The following is a 16,324-nucleotide window of genomic DNA, read 5'->3' as shown; positions in this document are numbered from 1 at the left end:
CACACAGGCTTAGCCCGCTGAGCCACACAAAACACATGGTTCCAATTATTAGAGTACAAGAATTTTTATAAATAAATTACTAATATGAACTCTAAACACAAAAAGCATACAATAGGTATTTTAGACATCCAGAAATTGTGCAAATGTTGCAAAAGCAGTCAAGTAGAAAACAATTTGAATAGTGGAATGTAATCGTGTGCATAATATGTGTGTATGATCAGTAGGGTTTAAATATGAGTACAGTCAATCTATTTCAATACATCTATATTGTACAGCACAATACTGTATATACAGTACTATACACTATATAAAATATCTATACAGTATCTAAGAAGTATTGCATTTGTAAAATGCAACTAGAAAAGCCCTTGTCTCATGCTGTCTTGCCATGCTTCCCCGAAGATAATACTTGTCATATTGGAACGTGTGTCTTCTGTTCAAGTAATTTAGCTGTGGAGCTTAATGAAAAATGACGGGACCACAATTTGCATCAGTTAGCATAGCATCGTGCTAGCAGACCATAGCTGCTCTGGGTAAAATTGTTCTAAAACATGTTACACAGCAAATGTGCCAGTGTTAAATTACTGCATGGTGTTTATATGGGCCCACACCATTCAGTGTTACCTATAATACTTTACAGTGTGCAGTGAGTGTTGTTTTTACAGTGTTAATATTTATTAACTCATATAGTGTTCAATTGACAAGCTAGACTGTTAAGTCAATAAGTCGCCACCTCTTCCTAGATTGCAAGCCCATAAGGGTGGCACACAAGTACAAAATGGATAGCCCATATCGGCCCCATTTTAATATGCACTCATTTGAGCATTCAGCTGCTGTGTTTTACTAATCCACCATAGTAAGAAAGACTTAGACCAACATTGCCTTTTCTTAAAAAAATCTATCGTAGTCATGCTTAAATGAGAAAAGGCAATGTTGGTCTAAGTCTTTCTTACTATGGTGGATTAGTAAAACACAGCAGCTGAATGCTCAAATGAGTGCATACCGTACACTGCATACCGTAAAGTATTGTAACAAACTTTGAGAGAGACCAAGTTTACTACAGAAATGAAGGCTCCACACAAGGAGTTCAAGTGCAATTTGAAACACATCCAACCCATTATTTACCAGCCTTGAAGGCTAAAGGAACCTGTGCACCCTCTTGCGTTCAGAGGTTGCACTGCACTGATTCACCTCATAAATCCGCCCTTTCTCTCCCCCTTGCCGAGCGAGCCGCGCTCACCGTCATTAACCAGGCTCCGCTTCGCGAGGACGGTGGGGCGTGGCTTCCCCGGCAGGCAGCCTCAAAGGTGCCAGCACCCATTACAATAACACACTATGAACCCATGCCCTTCACCCAGCACAACATAGCACGATACCGGAACAATATAGCGCTAACCCGCTCCCAAACCATGAACTCCCATAATGCTCTGTGTGGCCAGCGTGGAAGTAGCCAATGAGGAGGCAGCCCCGCCCCCACAGTCACTACAGTATTATAGGTAACACTGAATGGTGTGGGCCCATATAAACATCATGCAGTGTTAATTTGACAATGGCACATTTGCTGTGTAACATGTTTTAGAACAATTTTACCCAGAGCAGCTATGTTCTGCTAGCGTGGTGCTATGCTAACTGATGCGAATTGTGGTCCCACTATTTTCATTAAGCTCCACAGCTAAATTACTTGAACAGAAGACACACGTTCCAATTTGACAAGTATTATCTTCGGGGAAGCATGGCAAGACAGCATGAGACAAGGGGTTTTCTAGTTGCATTTTACAAATGCAATACTACTTAGATACTGTATAGATGTTGTATATAGTGTATAGTACTGTATATAGTATTGTGCTGTACAATATAGATGTATTGAAATAGATTGACTGTACTCATATTTAAACCCTGCTGATCATACACACATATAATGCACACGATTACATTCCACTATTCAAATTGTTTTCTACTTGACTGCTTTTGCAACATTTGCACAATTTCTGGATGTCTAAAATACCTATTGTATGCTTTTTGTGTTTAGAGTTGATATTTGTAATTTATTTCAAAAAATTCTTCTACTCAAACAACTGGAACCATGTGTTCTGTGTGGCTCAGTGGGCTAAGTCTGTGCGCCTGTAATCGCAAGGTCACCAGTTCAAACCCAGCCTCTGCATGTCTGTGGGTCCTTGAGCAAGGTCCTTAATCCCCAGCTCCCTGGGTGCAGCCATGAGTGGCTGTCCTTCACGGACAACTTGCAAAGGGCAAGTTGAGGGAGACGTAAAAGGCAATTTCCCCATGGGGATTAGTGAAGTGATGATGATTGCTGTTATTTAACATTTGTTGAATTGTGAAATGCGGTTGTTTTTTATTTCCCCTGACTTAAGTAAAACAAGATACTAATACTAAAGAAAGTGTTTTAACTATTTGCATGGACAATTCTGAGTAGAAAACAAAAAAATTAAGGTACAGCAACTTGAAGTAACTTAATATTTCAATGAATATTGAATTCATATTAAGTAGGTATTACATGACTTGATTAAGGTACACATAGGCTGACATTTGGTGCCCGAGCTGAAACTGTTCTGGGCCAGAACAGGGCCACCAACATGTCTGCATCTGGCTTTGTGCTGGCCCATGTGTGGGCCACCTCTGGTAAACCAGATCTGGGCCATCAAGGGGCCATCATTCATTGCGGTATGTGGGCCGGGTGTAAGCGCATAGTGTGGGCCAGATCCGGGCCATACCAATTTTGCTATGTGGGATGCGGCAACCGAGAGCGGTCCGCTCAATCGCCGTCATTCCATGCGGTATGTGGGCCAGATGGTTATGTGTGATGTGGGCCACATCCGGGCCAGAAAGATTTTGCTATCTGGATATCTTTCCATTTCCTCGTAGTCAGGGGCGGATTAACGCACAGGCTAGATATGGCTTAAGCCTAGGGGCCCCACGTGTGCCAGCCTGCAAGGGGGCCCCCATTGGCGCGGAGGGGGGCGGGGTTGGGGGGCCCACGGACTACTGTAGCCTAGGGGCCTCTGTGCACCTTAATCCGCCCCTGCTCGTAGTGTGTCTTTGAATAAAATCTAATCTATATTTAACAAAGCAGTATCTGGGCTACCAGGTGAAGCTTCTAAAAATGTCTTTAAATATGAAATTGTGGAATGCAGAATCAATACCACTAAAATTCAAATCATAGGGCTTATTATTTGCTAGCTAGTTTTTTTTTTTACATTGGTTTCACTTATAGTAATGTTTTTTCAGAGCATAACATTAGACCTTCTTATGCATTAACATTAGCCTAAAAAAAAACCACACAGGCTAAGTGGTGAATTAATTTCAGAAAGGCACAACTTTTTCCTGATAAAATGAGAATGAAAACTTAGGGAGTTCATCTCCTTGGAAAATGACCATGATCGATTGTACCTCACCAAATAAGCCTGGTTTAAATAGAGAACTTAGCTCTCTTGCTAGTTAACATAACTAACGTTGACTGTACCGGTGTTCTGTCGAGTTGAGCTACTTTGTCGAGGTAAGCTATGGTTAGCGCTATCGATTAGCACTACGGTAGCTTACCTCTACAAAGTAGCTCAACTCAACAGAACACCGGCCACAGAAGGACAATGGTAAGTAATTAAACTTATAAAGACGTCAGATTGCATTAGTAGATGAAACACTTAAATGAATAAATGAAGGTTCTACAATAACACACTTTCAACAGGCTAGACTTCTGCTGGCTACTTACATTTACCAATGCATGAGAAACAGCACCATGACAGACAAACACAATGAACAGGTCACTCAATGAGAATGAATGACGCAACCGACTGGCTGCTTCTAGCGCCGAGGTGGTTAAAATGGTACGGTCCACATTAGGGGTGTCTAAAATCGTTTAACATAAAATTTTCCCACTAGGTGGAGTTCTCTTTTTTTTTTTTTTTTTTTTTTTAGAACAAAAGAAAAATGATAAGATCCCCCCCCCCCCCAAACTGCTATTTTAGTCTCTTTGTTGGGGTCTGGGTCTTGATCGCGGGGTACAGTACCCCCCGTAATTCGAACCATGCCCCCTACAACAGCTCATGGTCATAAAACTGGGCCGGTTTGTTAGTGCTATGTTTGTGCCCATTTGTTTTGAAGAAATCACCGTTCTATCACCTTTAGTTTTTGAGGTATTAGTGATTTTGGAAAGGTCAAAAGGTCACCCAGGTCTCCTACAACAGCACAAGGACATGAAATCTTTCTGGTTCATTAGTGTAGCGTTTGTGCCACAGAAATCACCATTCTGTCTCTTTTACTTTTTGAGCAAAAGGTTACCCAGCCCTCCAATAACAGCACATGGACATAAAACCAGGCTGGTTCTTTAGTGCTGCATTTGTGCCACAAAACGTATGATTTGTTCTGCTTTCATATTCAGGAAAATATCATTTATTTTCCCAGACAATGATGTCACCCAGCCCCCCCCTAGAATGGTGCACGGATGTGAAACTCTGCTGGTTTGTTAGTGCTAATGATGTAGTCAAGACCACCTAAACTGAGACCAAGTCATTACCAAGACCAGAGTGTATTGAGACCGAGACAAGACCAACACCAAGGCAGGGCTAGACTAAGTCAAGATCAGAAACAGACTGATGTTTGCATCTACATAAAACAATACACTATAAAATGTGGAGCATAGGCACTATCTTGGGGCTAGGCAGTATGGTTTCACAGTATAATTTGAACCATTGACACTTTTCCTTAAAATTTAAACTACAAATGTACCATTTTTTTCAAATAAGATGGATGGTTGCATTTGAACTTTGAAGCAGGCCATTTTACACCCAATCATTGTACTGTGTTAACCCTTTGAACCCTATTTTTGAGCATCTTTCTATCCCTTTGATTTTAGGTGTATGACTTGTATATACATGAGCTAGCCACATATGCTTCATGGTTTTGTTCTCAGAACATTCTGGGCTACTCAGATATGTCATAATTTGATGTGTAAAAGCTGACATAGTCTTGATACATCTTATGAGGAAAAACTACTTGTGCCTATAGCAGTGGTTCTCAATCCTGTTCCTGTGGTCAAAGATGAACTTTGTTGAACTTTGACTGCGGCGCTCAGTCATTGTCGCGCAATCAATAGAAACAAGGCACCAAACCGGGCACAGATAACGAAATGGAGGAAAAACTAATATTGTCCGTGTCTGAGTTCCCAGAGCTATATCACACAAGCGTAAAATCTTTTTGAATGCGAAATATACATCGTCGTTACTGACCGCGAGCCAAAATGACAGGGGAGAGTTTTGAAAACCACGCCTACTCTTTGCGTAGAAGCCTCGCAGCGAGCATGAGCATGCCGCGTTCGGTCAGTAAACAGCTTTAAGGACCATATAAGCCTGATTAAGGCAGGGTCGGAATGAAAACAATCTGGCAGGTGGGGCGCCAGAAGCAGGATTGAGAACCACTGGCCTATGGATTAGAGTCTTTGTGATGTGGGAATGCAAGGGTTTTATTGGGGTCTTTTCTATGGCTTAGTATTGTGAAGTAATACATAGTTTCTGAATATCTTTGATTTTGTATCAGTTTAGTAACTTGCTGATAGATAGCAATGCATGGTTTTATATTTTGTAACATCTGAAATAAATTGAAATAGAAAAGCATTGATTAGTTATGATCCACTGGATAAACAAAAATGTGTTTGGTTAACAGACAGGAAGCAGCAGGTAGTTATTAGTGGCACAATATCACATTGGGCCTGCATTCATAGTGGGGTTCTGCAGGGTTCAATTTTAGGACCATTATTATTCCTAATTTACATTAATGATACTGACACCAAATATATACAGTAAATTGGTTAAATTTGCAGGTGACATCAAGGTGGGTGGTGTAGCAGATACTGAACTAGTGGTACAGAGGCTATAGCGGGATCTTGATTTAATTAGTTACTGGGCTGATACCTGCCAGATGAAATTTAACGTAGATAAATGTAAGGTAATCCATGCAGGGAGCAGAAATATAAAGTACAGATATTTTATGGGTTCCACTGAAATAAAGGTAGCTGATTATGAGAAAGACCTTGGTATGTATGTTGATGCTTCCATGTTCCACTCTCGCCAGCGTGAGGAAGCAATTAAATAGGCCAGTAGGATGTTGGGTTACATCTCTAGGTGTGTGGAGAGGTGATACTACGATTATACAATTCCTTGGTAAGACCCCACCTAGAATATTGTGTGCAGGTTTGGCCACCTTGACTTAAAAAGGACATTGCTGCCCTAGAAAGGGTTTAATGTAGGGCTCAAGAATGATTCCTGGTCTTAGAGGAATATCTCATGAGGAGAGGTTAGCTGAACAGAATCTGTTCAGCCTCGAGCAAAGGAGACTAAGGGGGGACATGATCCAGGTATATAAGATTCTAACAGGTCTGAATGCTGTTCAACCAAATGGTTACATCAATATTAGTTCAAATACAAGAACTCGTGGCCATAGGTGGAAATTAGCAGAATTTACACTGAATTTGAGAAAGCAATTCTTTACACAGCGTATAGTCAGAGTATGGAATTGTCTTCATGTTAGTGTAGTGCAGGGTTATTCAAATCACGGTCCTCGAGGTCCAGGCACTGCTGGTTTTCCAGCCTTCCTTTACCTGTCAGTCAGGTGTGAAGCCTCTGACCAATCAGAATTAGTAATTATTCAACTAACTACCTGGGAGAACTGAAAACAAGGCCTGAATTTGGAATCGAGGTCCAGATTTGAAGAACCCTGGTGTAGTGTAAGCTAAATCCTTGGGTTCCTTTAAATCAGAGCTAGATGAGATTTTAACAACTCTGAGCAATTCTCCCCAAGTAAGCTTGATGGGTGGAATGGCCTCCTCTCGTTTGTAAATTTCTTTTGTTCTTACATAAAAGACCATTTTAGAGTCTAATGCTGAATGTTTATTGCTATTGTTTTTCCGCCAATATATGTTAATGATTGGTAAAGTGAAATCTGAGGAGGAAACTTTTAATCAACATTTTAGCCTCAAACAATACAGTACGCTGTAGCATGTCATTGCGTTTACATGTAGAAGGGGTTGCAATTACACATGGGCACGTTCTATTTCAACTGTTTTGATGGAGCTCGACTTCAAATATAATTTTACAAACTTTTGTGAATAAAAATTACGAAAATATCAAGTAATTGTCTTCCTTATAAATAGAATGTTGCATTTTGTTGTTATTTCTAGTAGAATTCTAGCCCATTTTTGAGTGTTTTTCTATCCAATTATTTATAGACTTATAATAAATAAATTATAAAACAAATATTTTTACCCAGAAGGGTATTGTGTGGATCATCGCAGAAGCAAATATGTGCTTTGTTTTCTGTCTAATGTGAATAAAATCGATATTCTATGGATTATTAGGGATGATTTTTCGTGGAAAATGTTCAAAATATACAATTAATTGTACACAGAATTACTCTGTAATATTTTAGTGCACAATGTTGCAACTTGAATGACCATATCGAATAAGTTCTCTCGATTGCAAAGATAATGTGATTCTTGGATGGTGTAGCATCCCTGGCTGAATGATGGTGAAACTCTCAACTGATGTTTCAGAAAGGGGGTTTTATTCAGATGCACATAAACGGTGAACACACCGTAAGGAAAAGGGGGAAAGGAAACAGGGATAAAATAAACACTTTATATTATGACATACGGTCCTATAAGTTACTTAAAGATAATTTCTCACAAAGAGCTGTGAATAAGAAAACAATGCGAAAACTTCCATGAAGCGCACTGAATTACGTTATACGGAATACCTGAAATTATGGCAAGGCTGTAGTACAGCATCGATCCAAAATAGCAGCTAAACAACACTGTAAAAAATGTCCGTGAAATTAACTGAGAAATTCTGTAAAATAACGACATAAAAAAACTGTAAAAGAAAAAACAATAGAGCAGCGTATATTTGACATTAAGATTTTGTAAAATGCTTAACAAAAAACAACTGTTAATTTTTCAGTAAAAATGTTTTAAAAAATATTTTTTTGGTAGAGTTAACAAACTACTGTAGTTTAAACGCAAGCAAACTGTAATATAAAAACCAGTACAATACAGTTAAAATTACACCATAACAGTGTGAAAATAATATTTTTTTAATCAGGTTAGCTTTGTTTATACTGAAAGATAACCATGTTACATTTTACAAATTAATATTCTGTGCTTTACAGATGAGAAACAGTAAAACTTTAAATGATATATCAACACTTGCTTTTTGCTACGTGCATTACGAACCAACTAGAAATAGTCCACACAACTCAGGATTTTCTGGTTTGTCAGACAGCTTTTGACGGTACATTCGGGGCTACCGTCAGAACTTCACCTCATGGCAACACCTCTGGTCCATTGATAAGAAGGTATTTTTCCACTGAGGTGATAAAAAATACTGCAGCACCAGCGGGGCTCATGTCCCAGCATGCCCCGCGCGCATTTGTAAATAGCCCTTGTATTGTTGTTGTTATTGCTAATGGTTATATTTCCTTATTGTCGCGTGTGTTTACCTGTGTCTTATGTGTACCCTGTCCGATCCTCATGTGTAATTAGCGTCCGTAAATCTCCCACCGTGTATGCGACTTACAGTTGAGCGTCTGACAACCTCGTGTTTACTGTGTGTAATTGGTTCGGTGCTCTTTGGGTGCCTGATGTAGCGTGTTACCTCGGCAAGAAAGTGCTGATAGCTGTGGTTACCAGAGTAATTCCGTAAAAAAAATTCATTAAGAATATAAACAGCTTTATAAAACAGTCTGTCTATTTCACATACCACAACTATAACATTTTACATAGTTAATTTGTAGATTCAACATCTTCTTTCTGTTAATTTAGCAGAGCCATGCTGCTGTTGTACCAGTTCTTTCAGTATAATTTACATCTAATCGTTGTTTATTCTACACTGAAACCAAGTAAACTTTACATGTAGTTGGTGGTTGTTTTACATTGAAATCCAGTACAATTTATAGATGTTTCTGTAAAGTTGTTTACATGTGTGAAGTATTTTTTACAGAATAATTCTGGTAACCACAGCTGCCAGCTTTTTTCCGTAAAAACAACGGGATTTTTTTTACAGTGAAGAAGAGCATATACTGTACTAAACACATCTAAGCACATTTATCAAAACAGTAATTTGTAAAGTAAGAAAATAAATGTATCCAAACACTGTGTAAAGTTAAAAAATAAAAAACAAATGTGTCCTGCCCGGATCGTCCGCTCCTTCCGTGTGCCATGCCCCCTCATTAACCCCGTGTGAAATCCCCTCTGCATTTTGTCCGTGTTTCAGTTTGTTTCCCTAGTCCGGTCATTGTATTGTCCGCCTGCATTTTGCCTGCCTTACCTGTAATTAAACCCTGTATTCCCAGATGCCCTGATGTCTCTGCCTTTGTCTCCTTTCCATCCCGCTTGGCATGACAATATTATTATAATTAAATGTATTAATGGTTTATTATTAATATTCAAATAATGAATAAGAAATCTTTATTTTAAAATGTATTTTATTATATAATAATTACTGTTACTGTCTATCATTGTCTAAATGTATTTTTACTGTCTAAATATATGTATTCAGCTAGTGTAAACATGCACGATGCTATCGCAGCGAATGCAAGGCTGAGACTGAAGCTTTACCCTTTGTTTCCGCTGAGAGACATGCCGCGTGACTGACTTCCCTGCGCGTACAAGTTATCTTAGGTCTGCGTTCACGGTTTGACTTCTGAGATTCAGATCGAGCTCTAGGTTATTTTTTTTCAAACTGGTTGGTTCAACTTTTAAGAAATTCGAGTTCTAATGAGTTCGAGAACTGAGGTACCACTGAAGTTTTTTCTAATATCGCCGGTGCCAGCAGTGCCGCACTATTTTGCAAGTATAAGAAATGTTTTAATAAAGTGAAATAGTAATGAGAATTTCAGATTTGTGTGTGTCGGGGGAGGGGTTGAATTGTATTAAATGACTAACAAAAAAATTGCTTATCAATAAATTTATCATCAGACCAATCGAAAAATTACTTGTTAAATTAGTCGAATAATTGCTAAAAAAAAAATTGCTAGATTAATCATTTAAAGAATAACGTTTGGGACAGCACTAATATACAGTGGTACCTCGGTTCTTAAACTTAATCCCTTCTGGACTCCGGATCGAATCCTAAAAAGTTCGAGTTCTGATCAATTTTTTCCCATAAGAAATAATGGAAAACCAATTAATTGCTTCCCGGCCCCCCAAAATTACACCTAAATATGTTTTTCTTTTTTAGCATTTAAACACAAAATGAACAGGATAAAACAAGAAGAGCATTTTTTTCTTAATGGCTTCCAAAACGATAAAAATCTTATCCCAACATTACCCCTGTCCTGCCCTGATCGTCTGCTCCACGCCCCCTCGTTAACCTCGTGTGGGATCCCCATGTGATCAGCTGTTTCTGGTTGTTGTCATTAGTCCTCTGTATTAAGTTCGCGTTTCAGTTTGTTTCCAAAGTCCGGTCATTGGGTGCGTTCGACTTCCTTACAGCGCTGGCTTAAAGCAACGCATTCTGATCTTGATGCAATGCATTACGGTTAGATGCATTGCGACCCCTCACCCGGCTGCACAAACTGGAACCGCCTCCGTGATGACACACCTTTGCCCTTATTGGCTGAAGAGTTCAGTTACACGCATGACGTTTGTATCCCAGGCAGTTCCAATGCGTAATCTGCTATTTCTCCCGAATATCACGTAAAGCAGTGAGAACTGGTTTTCAGTTAATTTACATGGTAAAATAAAGTTTAAATAAATTACATAAATGCTCTAATAGTACACGTAAGTTAGTGGTTTATTTATTGTTAGTTACTGTAATGTTGCGCTACTTTATTTAGTTAATCGTCCAGTCTGTGAAGAAGGCATTCAAGTAAGAATTGCATTGTAGTATGACTCATTTCCTGGCGCGTACAATTTATATTAGGTCAGCGTTCACGGTTCAACTTCTGATATTCAGATCAAGTTCTAGGTCAAACTGGTTTGATCGATTTTCAAGAAATTCGAGTTCAAGGGAGTTCGAGAACCGAGATACCACTGTATATAGATATATCCTTTACGTAATGGTGCTTCTCTATGCCCGCTGCATTTATCAAACCACCTAATCCGCAATCTAATTATATATTCATCTTAATATCTGGTTTTGTATTTTATAATTTACAATCTAATTGCAATTTTTTAACTGGGTTACAAGAGCAATTTCGATATGTTAAAATATTGCTCAAGAATTGTGAAACAGTTTTGTGCAACCCTACTCAGGTGTGCTGCATGCAATAGATTTTTTGTTATTATTTTTTAATTGGGTGAGTAACGATGGTCTTATGCTGAATGTATCCTTTAGTACAAGAAACTGTCTCAAGACGTTGGTGAAAGAATACACACCCATTATTAAGTCGGTACCTCAGGCTCGGATTCTTCTGGTTGGTGATGTTGGTGCTGGAAAATCAAGCTTCTTCAATTCCATCAGCTCTGTCTTCTGTGGCACCATGACAAGCCAAGCCAATGCAGGACCCAATCCCACCAGCCTGACCCTGAAGGTAATGTGATCTTCTAAATCTTCCTGTTATGAGGCCTGTATCACAAAGCTGGTTTGATGAGGTCAGACTTCAAAGGTAAGTTTCATTTTGACTAAAACAAATGCAATTTAAGATAATCGGTATCATGATGGTGACTATCAGCAAACTATGTCAAGCCAAGTTTTTAATGAAATCAAGGTTATTGCTTGAGTGCATGCCGCTGTACTTCAGATATACTATGCAGGTATACTTCATGTGCTGCTTATGAATTTTCTACGAATGCATAATGAATACATTATGAAGGTGCAGTTAATATAAAGTGTTAATTTTTTACTGCAGCAATTTTTTCAGATAGCCATACTCAAGTTGTTGTGTACAGTATGTCTCACTTACAGACACATTCAACCTTTGCCAAATGTAGTCTTAAATTAGACACAGAAGCTTGTAATAGGAATTGAGTGTAGCTCCGTCTTTCCACTTTGTCTCATTCCGAAATCTATTCCCGGTCAGACGTAATTCGCGTCACAACAGATATCAAGGCGCCAGTTCCACTATTGCATTACCCATTATAAAATGCATAATTAGTAAAGGATAGCACAAAAAATAGTGCAACAGAACTGCATACATATCATGTCTAAGTGTTAGTTTCCTTTATAATTTGCCCAAAATTTGGATTTAAATTGAGACAGTGCTAGAAAAAGTCTCTACACACACTGTTCATTCATGATAGCACCACAACAGACTCACATATTAGAGATGCTCCGATCAGCATTTTTGGGGCCGATTACCGATCACCAAGATCATGCATGATCTACCGATTGCCGATCACTGCCGATCACAGAATGGCAGGGGAATGGGAATCTTTTATCTATAATCTAGCAGAGTTTGCACCATTTGTAGAAATGAAACTAACTCTAAATTAACTATATTGAAGAAAAAAAAAACTGTAGAAATAGGCTACAGTCAAGATCTTGAAGAATCAAGCGCTTGACACTTGGCGCCCCACACTGAAGGAGGGGCAGTGACACTTTGGTCAGCACTGTTGTCTGACACCTCCAGGGTCAACACATGAAATGTTCCCTGAGAGCAGAGTGGTTTACTTTCTCATACTCGGCATATTCAGTTGTATGGCGTGTTCTAAGATGCCTAATCATGTTAGTGGTGTTAAAATGCTTGCTTCCACCTCGAGGGATTTCATCACGACATACATTGCAAACGGCTAACTTTACGTCTTTATCGGACACTTTGAAAAACTTCCAGACGGGAGAACTCATGTTGCCACTAGTAAGCTCCGCTCCGCTGTTGTTTACCTGTGCGCCGTGCATGCCCGTGTGAAAAAGTCGCGCGAGTAATTTACGTCAAGTGATCGACTTTTTTGATCGGCACTTTTGGGGTTCGCCGATCAAGCTATTTTTAGCCAATATCGGCCGATCATGATCGGTGGCCGATCAATCGGAGCATCACTATCACATGTGTTAAATAATGAATGATTGAATGTTACATTTATATAGCACTTTTTTAGAACCCAAAGTACTTTACAGAACCAAAGAGGAGCCACTTGAACCACCCCCACTGTATAGCCCCCACCTGGATGATGTGACGGCAGTCATTCTGCACCAGTACGCTCACCACACAGTAGCTAAGGTGGTGAAGGGGCAGGAGAGAATTCACCAGTTAGATACAGGGGAAGATATTTTACCCCCATGATCCCTACTAGACAAGCTGTCAGAAGATGAATGACATCATGTGTCTTTTTACAGTATCGCACTTACAAGGTGAGGGATGGCCGAGGTGGACAGCCTCTCTCATTCCTCCTGTGTGACACTATGGGATTGGAAGCAAATAAAGTGGGACAGGAAAATGAAAATAAAAATGCAGGGGTGCACATTGAAGATATTGACAGCATCCTGAAGGGCTACATACCGGATGGGTACCAGGTAAGAACTGTGTATCTAACCAGGCCTCAAAAACACCTGCTGTATGAACACATGCAGGTCTGATCACTGTAATAGCTTACAGAAGTCACATGTTTATTAGTTTTCTTCCCAAACACTTTTCTGAGGATTCCAAATATCATTCACTTCTTCACATTTGTTTTTTTAGCTTTAATAATATACTGCTGTTACACAAATGTCACATGAAATGACTCCCTTAACATTTTGCTGGTGTTTCTAATGATATCAGTGTCAGTGTCTGTCTGAATGTACCTCATTTTGTTTGTCTAGTTTAACCCTGAAACACCATGGAGCCAAGATGGTGATCAAACTCACATTCCACCACTTCAGGAGAGAATCCACTGTGTGGTGTTTGTGGTGAACGCCTCAAAACTTCCACTTATGAATTCAGACAAAGACAAAAATAAATTCATTCAAATCAAGAACAAAGCTAACCAGCTGGGTTAGTGACGGCCGTCGCATTTGTGATTTGAATGTGTGATGTGTTGAACTCAAACTGCCTTTCCTGAAATGTGAGTAATACTAAATACTCATTCAGTAACATGAAAAATGAACATTGAATAATGTATTCAGTGTGAACACAGAGAAGTTCAGTTTACTGGACTGGAAAATGGCAAACTGGATGTTTTCTGTACCTTTGGCATAAACAGTTCTCATGCTGTAACTGAAGGAGCTCCTGGATGCTCCTTCACACAGAGCTGCTCCATCTAGGAGAAACTCGAGGGCTTTCTGTCACATAGGGCCCATTTAAATGGTTGCGAATGAACATTGTGACATGATTATGAGCTCAGCTGAACACATGTGGATTCAGGAAGGGCAGAGTGATGCTGGCAGGTGCCTCTGAGTAAGACAGACAGTGTGCTGATTGCTATGAGTTTGCTCAAGAAACTGTCACTTGATGACGGCTTATTCCATAGAACATACAATATGTCACTAGTGAAACTTTTCTATTGATGTTTTTAGACGTCCCTCTAATGGTTCTACTGACCATGTTGGACATAGTGTGCCCAGACGTGGAAAAGGACTTGAAGAACGTGTACTGGAGTACCTACTTAAAGGAGAAGGTGAGTATCAGGGTGTAACACTGAAATCGGTCCTGAAAGCTGTACTGACGTATCAGGATAGTATTGGTGGATACTTGCACCAGGCCCCCTTGACTAGGAAATGGACCTGAATTTCTGCAGCAAATAAATGCAGTACAATGAATGAGTGAAAGGTGACCTGCAATGAGCCGACATCCTGGCCTGGGTGTCTCCTTCCTCAGGTCCTCTGTTTCCTGAGATAGACTCAATGATGGATGGATCACAAATCTGTGTCTGACATTTTGTTGCCCTCAAGAGCTTTAAAATTTTAATTGCACATCCATGTTCAGCAGCAACTGCTAAAGACAAATTTTTACCATTTCAAAATGAGTTTATTGCAATGCTGTTTCACATTAATTTCAGCAAACAGAAAATGAAGAAAATACATTTCATGAGGAATGTATATGTTAACTGCATGTCTCTCTGCAGATCGAAAAAGCAAGTCAATTACTGGGCATCCAAGTGTCAAGTGTGTTTCCAGTGAAGAATTACTGCCGCGAGGATAAGCTGGACATGTGCTGTGACATCCTGCTTCTCACCGCAATGCAGAAAATGCTACACTTATCTGACGATTTCTTTGCTAATTTTGAGTAAGACACAGAGTGAGAGATGGATTTAAATTTGTCTTTTCACTCAGGCATATATGATGTAAGGAATAATTGACTCCGGACCGTTGAATTATTACAAAATAATTGAATTATTAGAAAAATAATGCACACCCGAGGTGTAACGGCCACTCCGCTTCGCGTCGTGGCCGCATCACCACCTCGGGTGTGCATTATTTTTCTAATAATTCAACGGTCCGGAGTCAATTATTCCGCTTATACTACGGTTGCCACACCTCAAGACATCGATCAGATGATATATTTCAAGGGATTCGTCCGGTTTTTCTACTTAAATCGCTATTGTGAGTAGGATTATTTCTTCCGCATCTCATCCAACGACTCTTTTGCTAGTTCCAAAACGTCATTTTAAAGCTGTCAATGGAGGCTTGAGCCGTTGATAGCAGACTAATGCAGTTAATAATGAAGTTATTAGAAAGAGAGTGAGAGAGACAGAGACACAGAGAAAGAGAAACAGAGAGAGAGCTTGTATGAATTAGGCTACCTCTGTGTGTCCCTCAACAGTGTTCTGAAGCACCGTCTCTAAACTGTAAGTCTGCTTTAAGATGCAGCGCTGTTATTACCTCGCTAGTGAGAAATGTCATGTGTAGCCTTTAAGTTGCTACACTAGGCTAACTGATAAAATCGTCAGGGCAGCGCTGACAACACGTACTGTATGCTAATTTCCGTTATTACAGTTAACTATGCGAAGTGATATGGAACTGTAATGCGGTCAAGAGAGCTGCCTGGAACTACGTTCGCCGTGCGTTTCCCTGAAAATAATTGCACACCTCAGAACGTTCGTCAGCCAATCAGATTCAAGCATTCAACGGTCCCGTAGTATAAGTGTATATAAAGTTGAGATATCAGATACACACTGTAACCCTACACTGGATTAACAGATGCTAAGATAATGAAAAGTACCTGATGATTACAACATGGGTCAGTGTTCTATGTCTGTATTTTGAGTTTGCTTGTGTCAATTTCAATTTGATTACAACAACAACAACAACAAATTAATTTTTGTATAGCGCATTATCACAACATTACATTGTCCCAAAGCGCTTTACAGCATCCCCACCCAAAGCCCACAGTGAGTAAGCCATAGGCGACAGTGGCAAGGAAAAACTCCCTAGAAAGAAGAAACCTTGGGAGGGACCAGACTCAA

At 39.6% G+C, this 16,324-nt stretch overlaps 1 protein-coding gene across 3 annotated transcripts in view; it reads left to right on the top strand.

Annotated features, from left to right (window-relative positions):
* Positions 1 to 15,219, top strand: part of LOC111834450 (interferon-induced protein 44-like) — a 28,622-nt gene extending 13,403 nt beyond the window's left edge. For all 3 annotated transcript variants that reach the window (XM_023793758.1, XM_023793755.1, XM_023793757.2), the window contains exons 3-7: positions 11,343 to 11,538; positions 13,278 to 13,454; positions 13,743 to 13,914; positions 14,436 to 14,536; positions 14,984 to 15,219. In XM_023793758.1, the coding sequence (XP_023649526.1) occupies positions 11,488 to 11,538; positions 13,278 to 13,454; positions 13,743 to 13,914; positions 14,436 to 14,536; positions 14,984 to 15,148 (666 nt within the window). In that variant the 5' untranslated portion in view covers positions 11,343 to 11,487 and the 3' untranslated portion in view covers positions 15,149 to 15,219. The remainder of the gene's footprint in view (positions 1 to 11,342; positions 11,539 to 13,277; positions 13,455 to 13,742; positions 13,915 to 14,435; positions 14,537 to 14,983) is intronic.
* The last annotated feature ends 1,105 nt before the right edge of the window (positions 15,220 to 16,324 follow it).

This window comes from Paramormyrops kingsleyae, chromosome 24 (assembly GCF_048594095.1).
Source record: "Paramormyrops kingsleyae isolate MSU_618 chromosome 24, PKINGS_0.4, whole genome shotgun sequence".
In the NCBI taxonomy this organism is placed as follows: Eukaryota; Metazoa; Chordata; class Actinopteri; order Osteoglossiformes; family Mormyridae; genus Paramormyrops; species Paramormyrops kingsleyae.
Note: the sequence above shows the minus strand (reverse complement) of the source record. Positions and strands in the feature narration are given on the sequence as shown.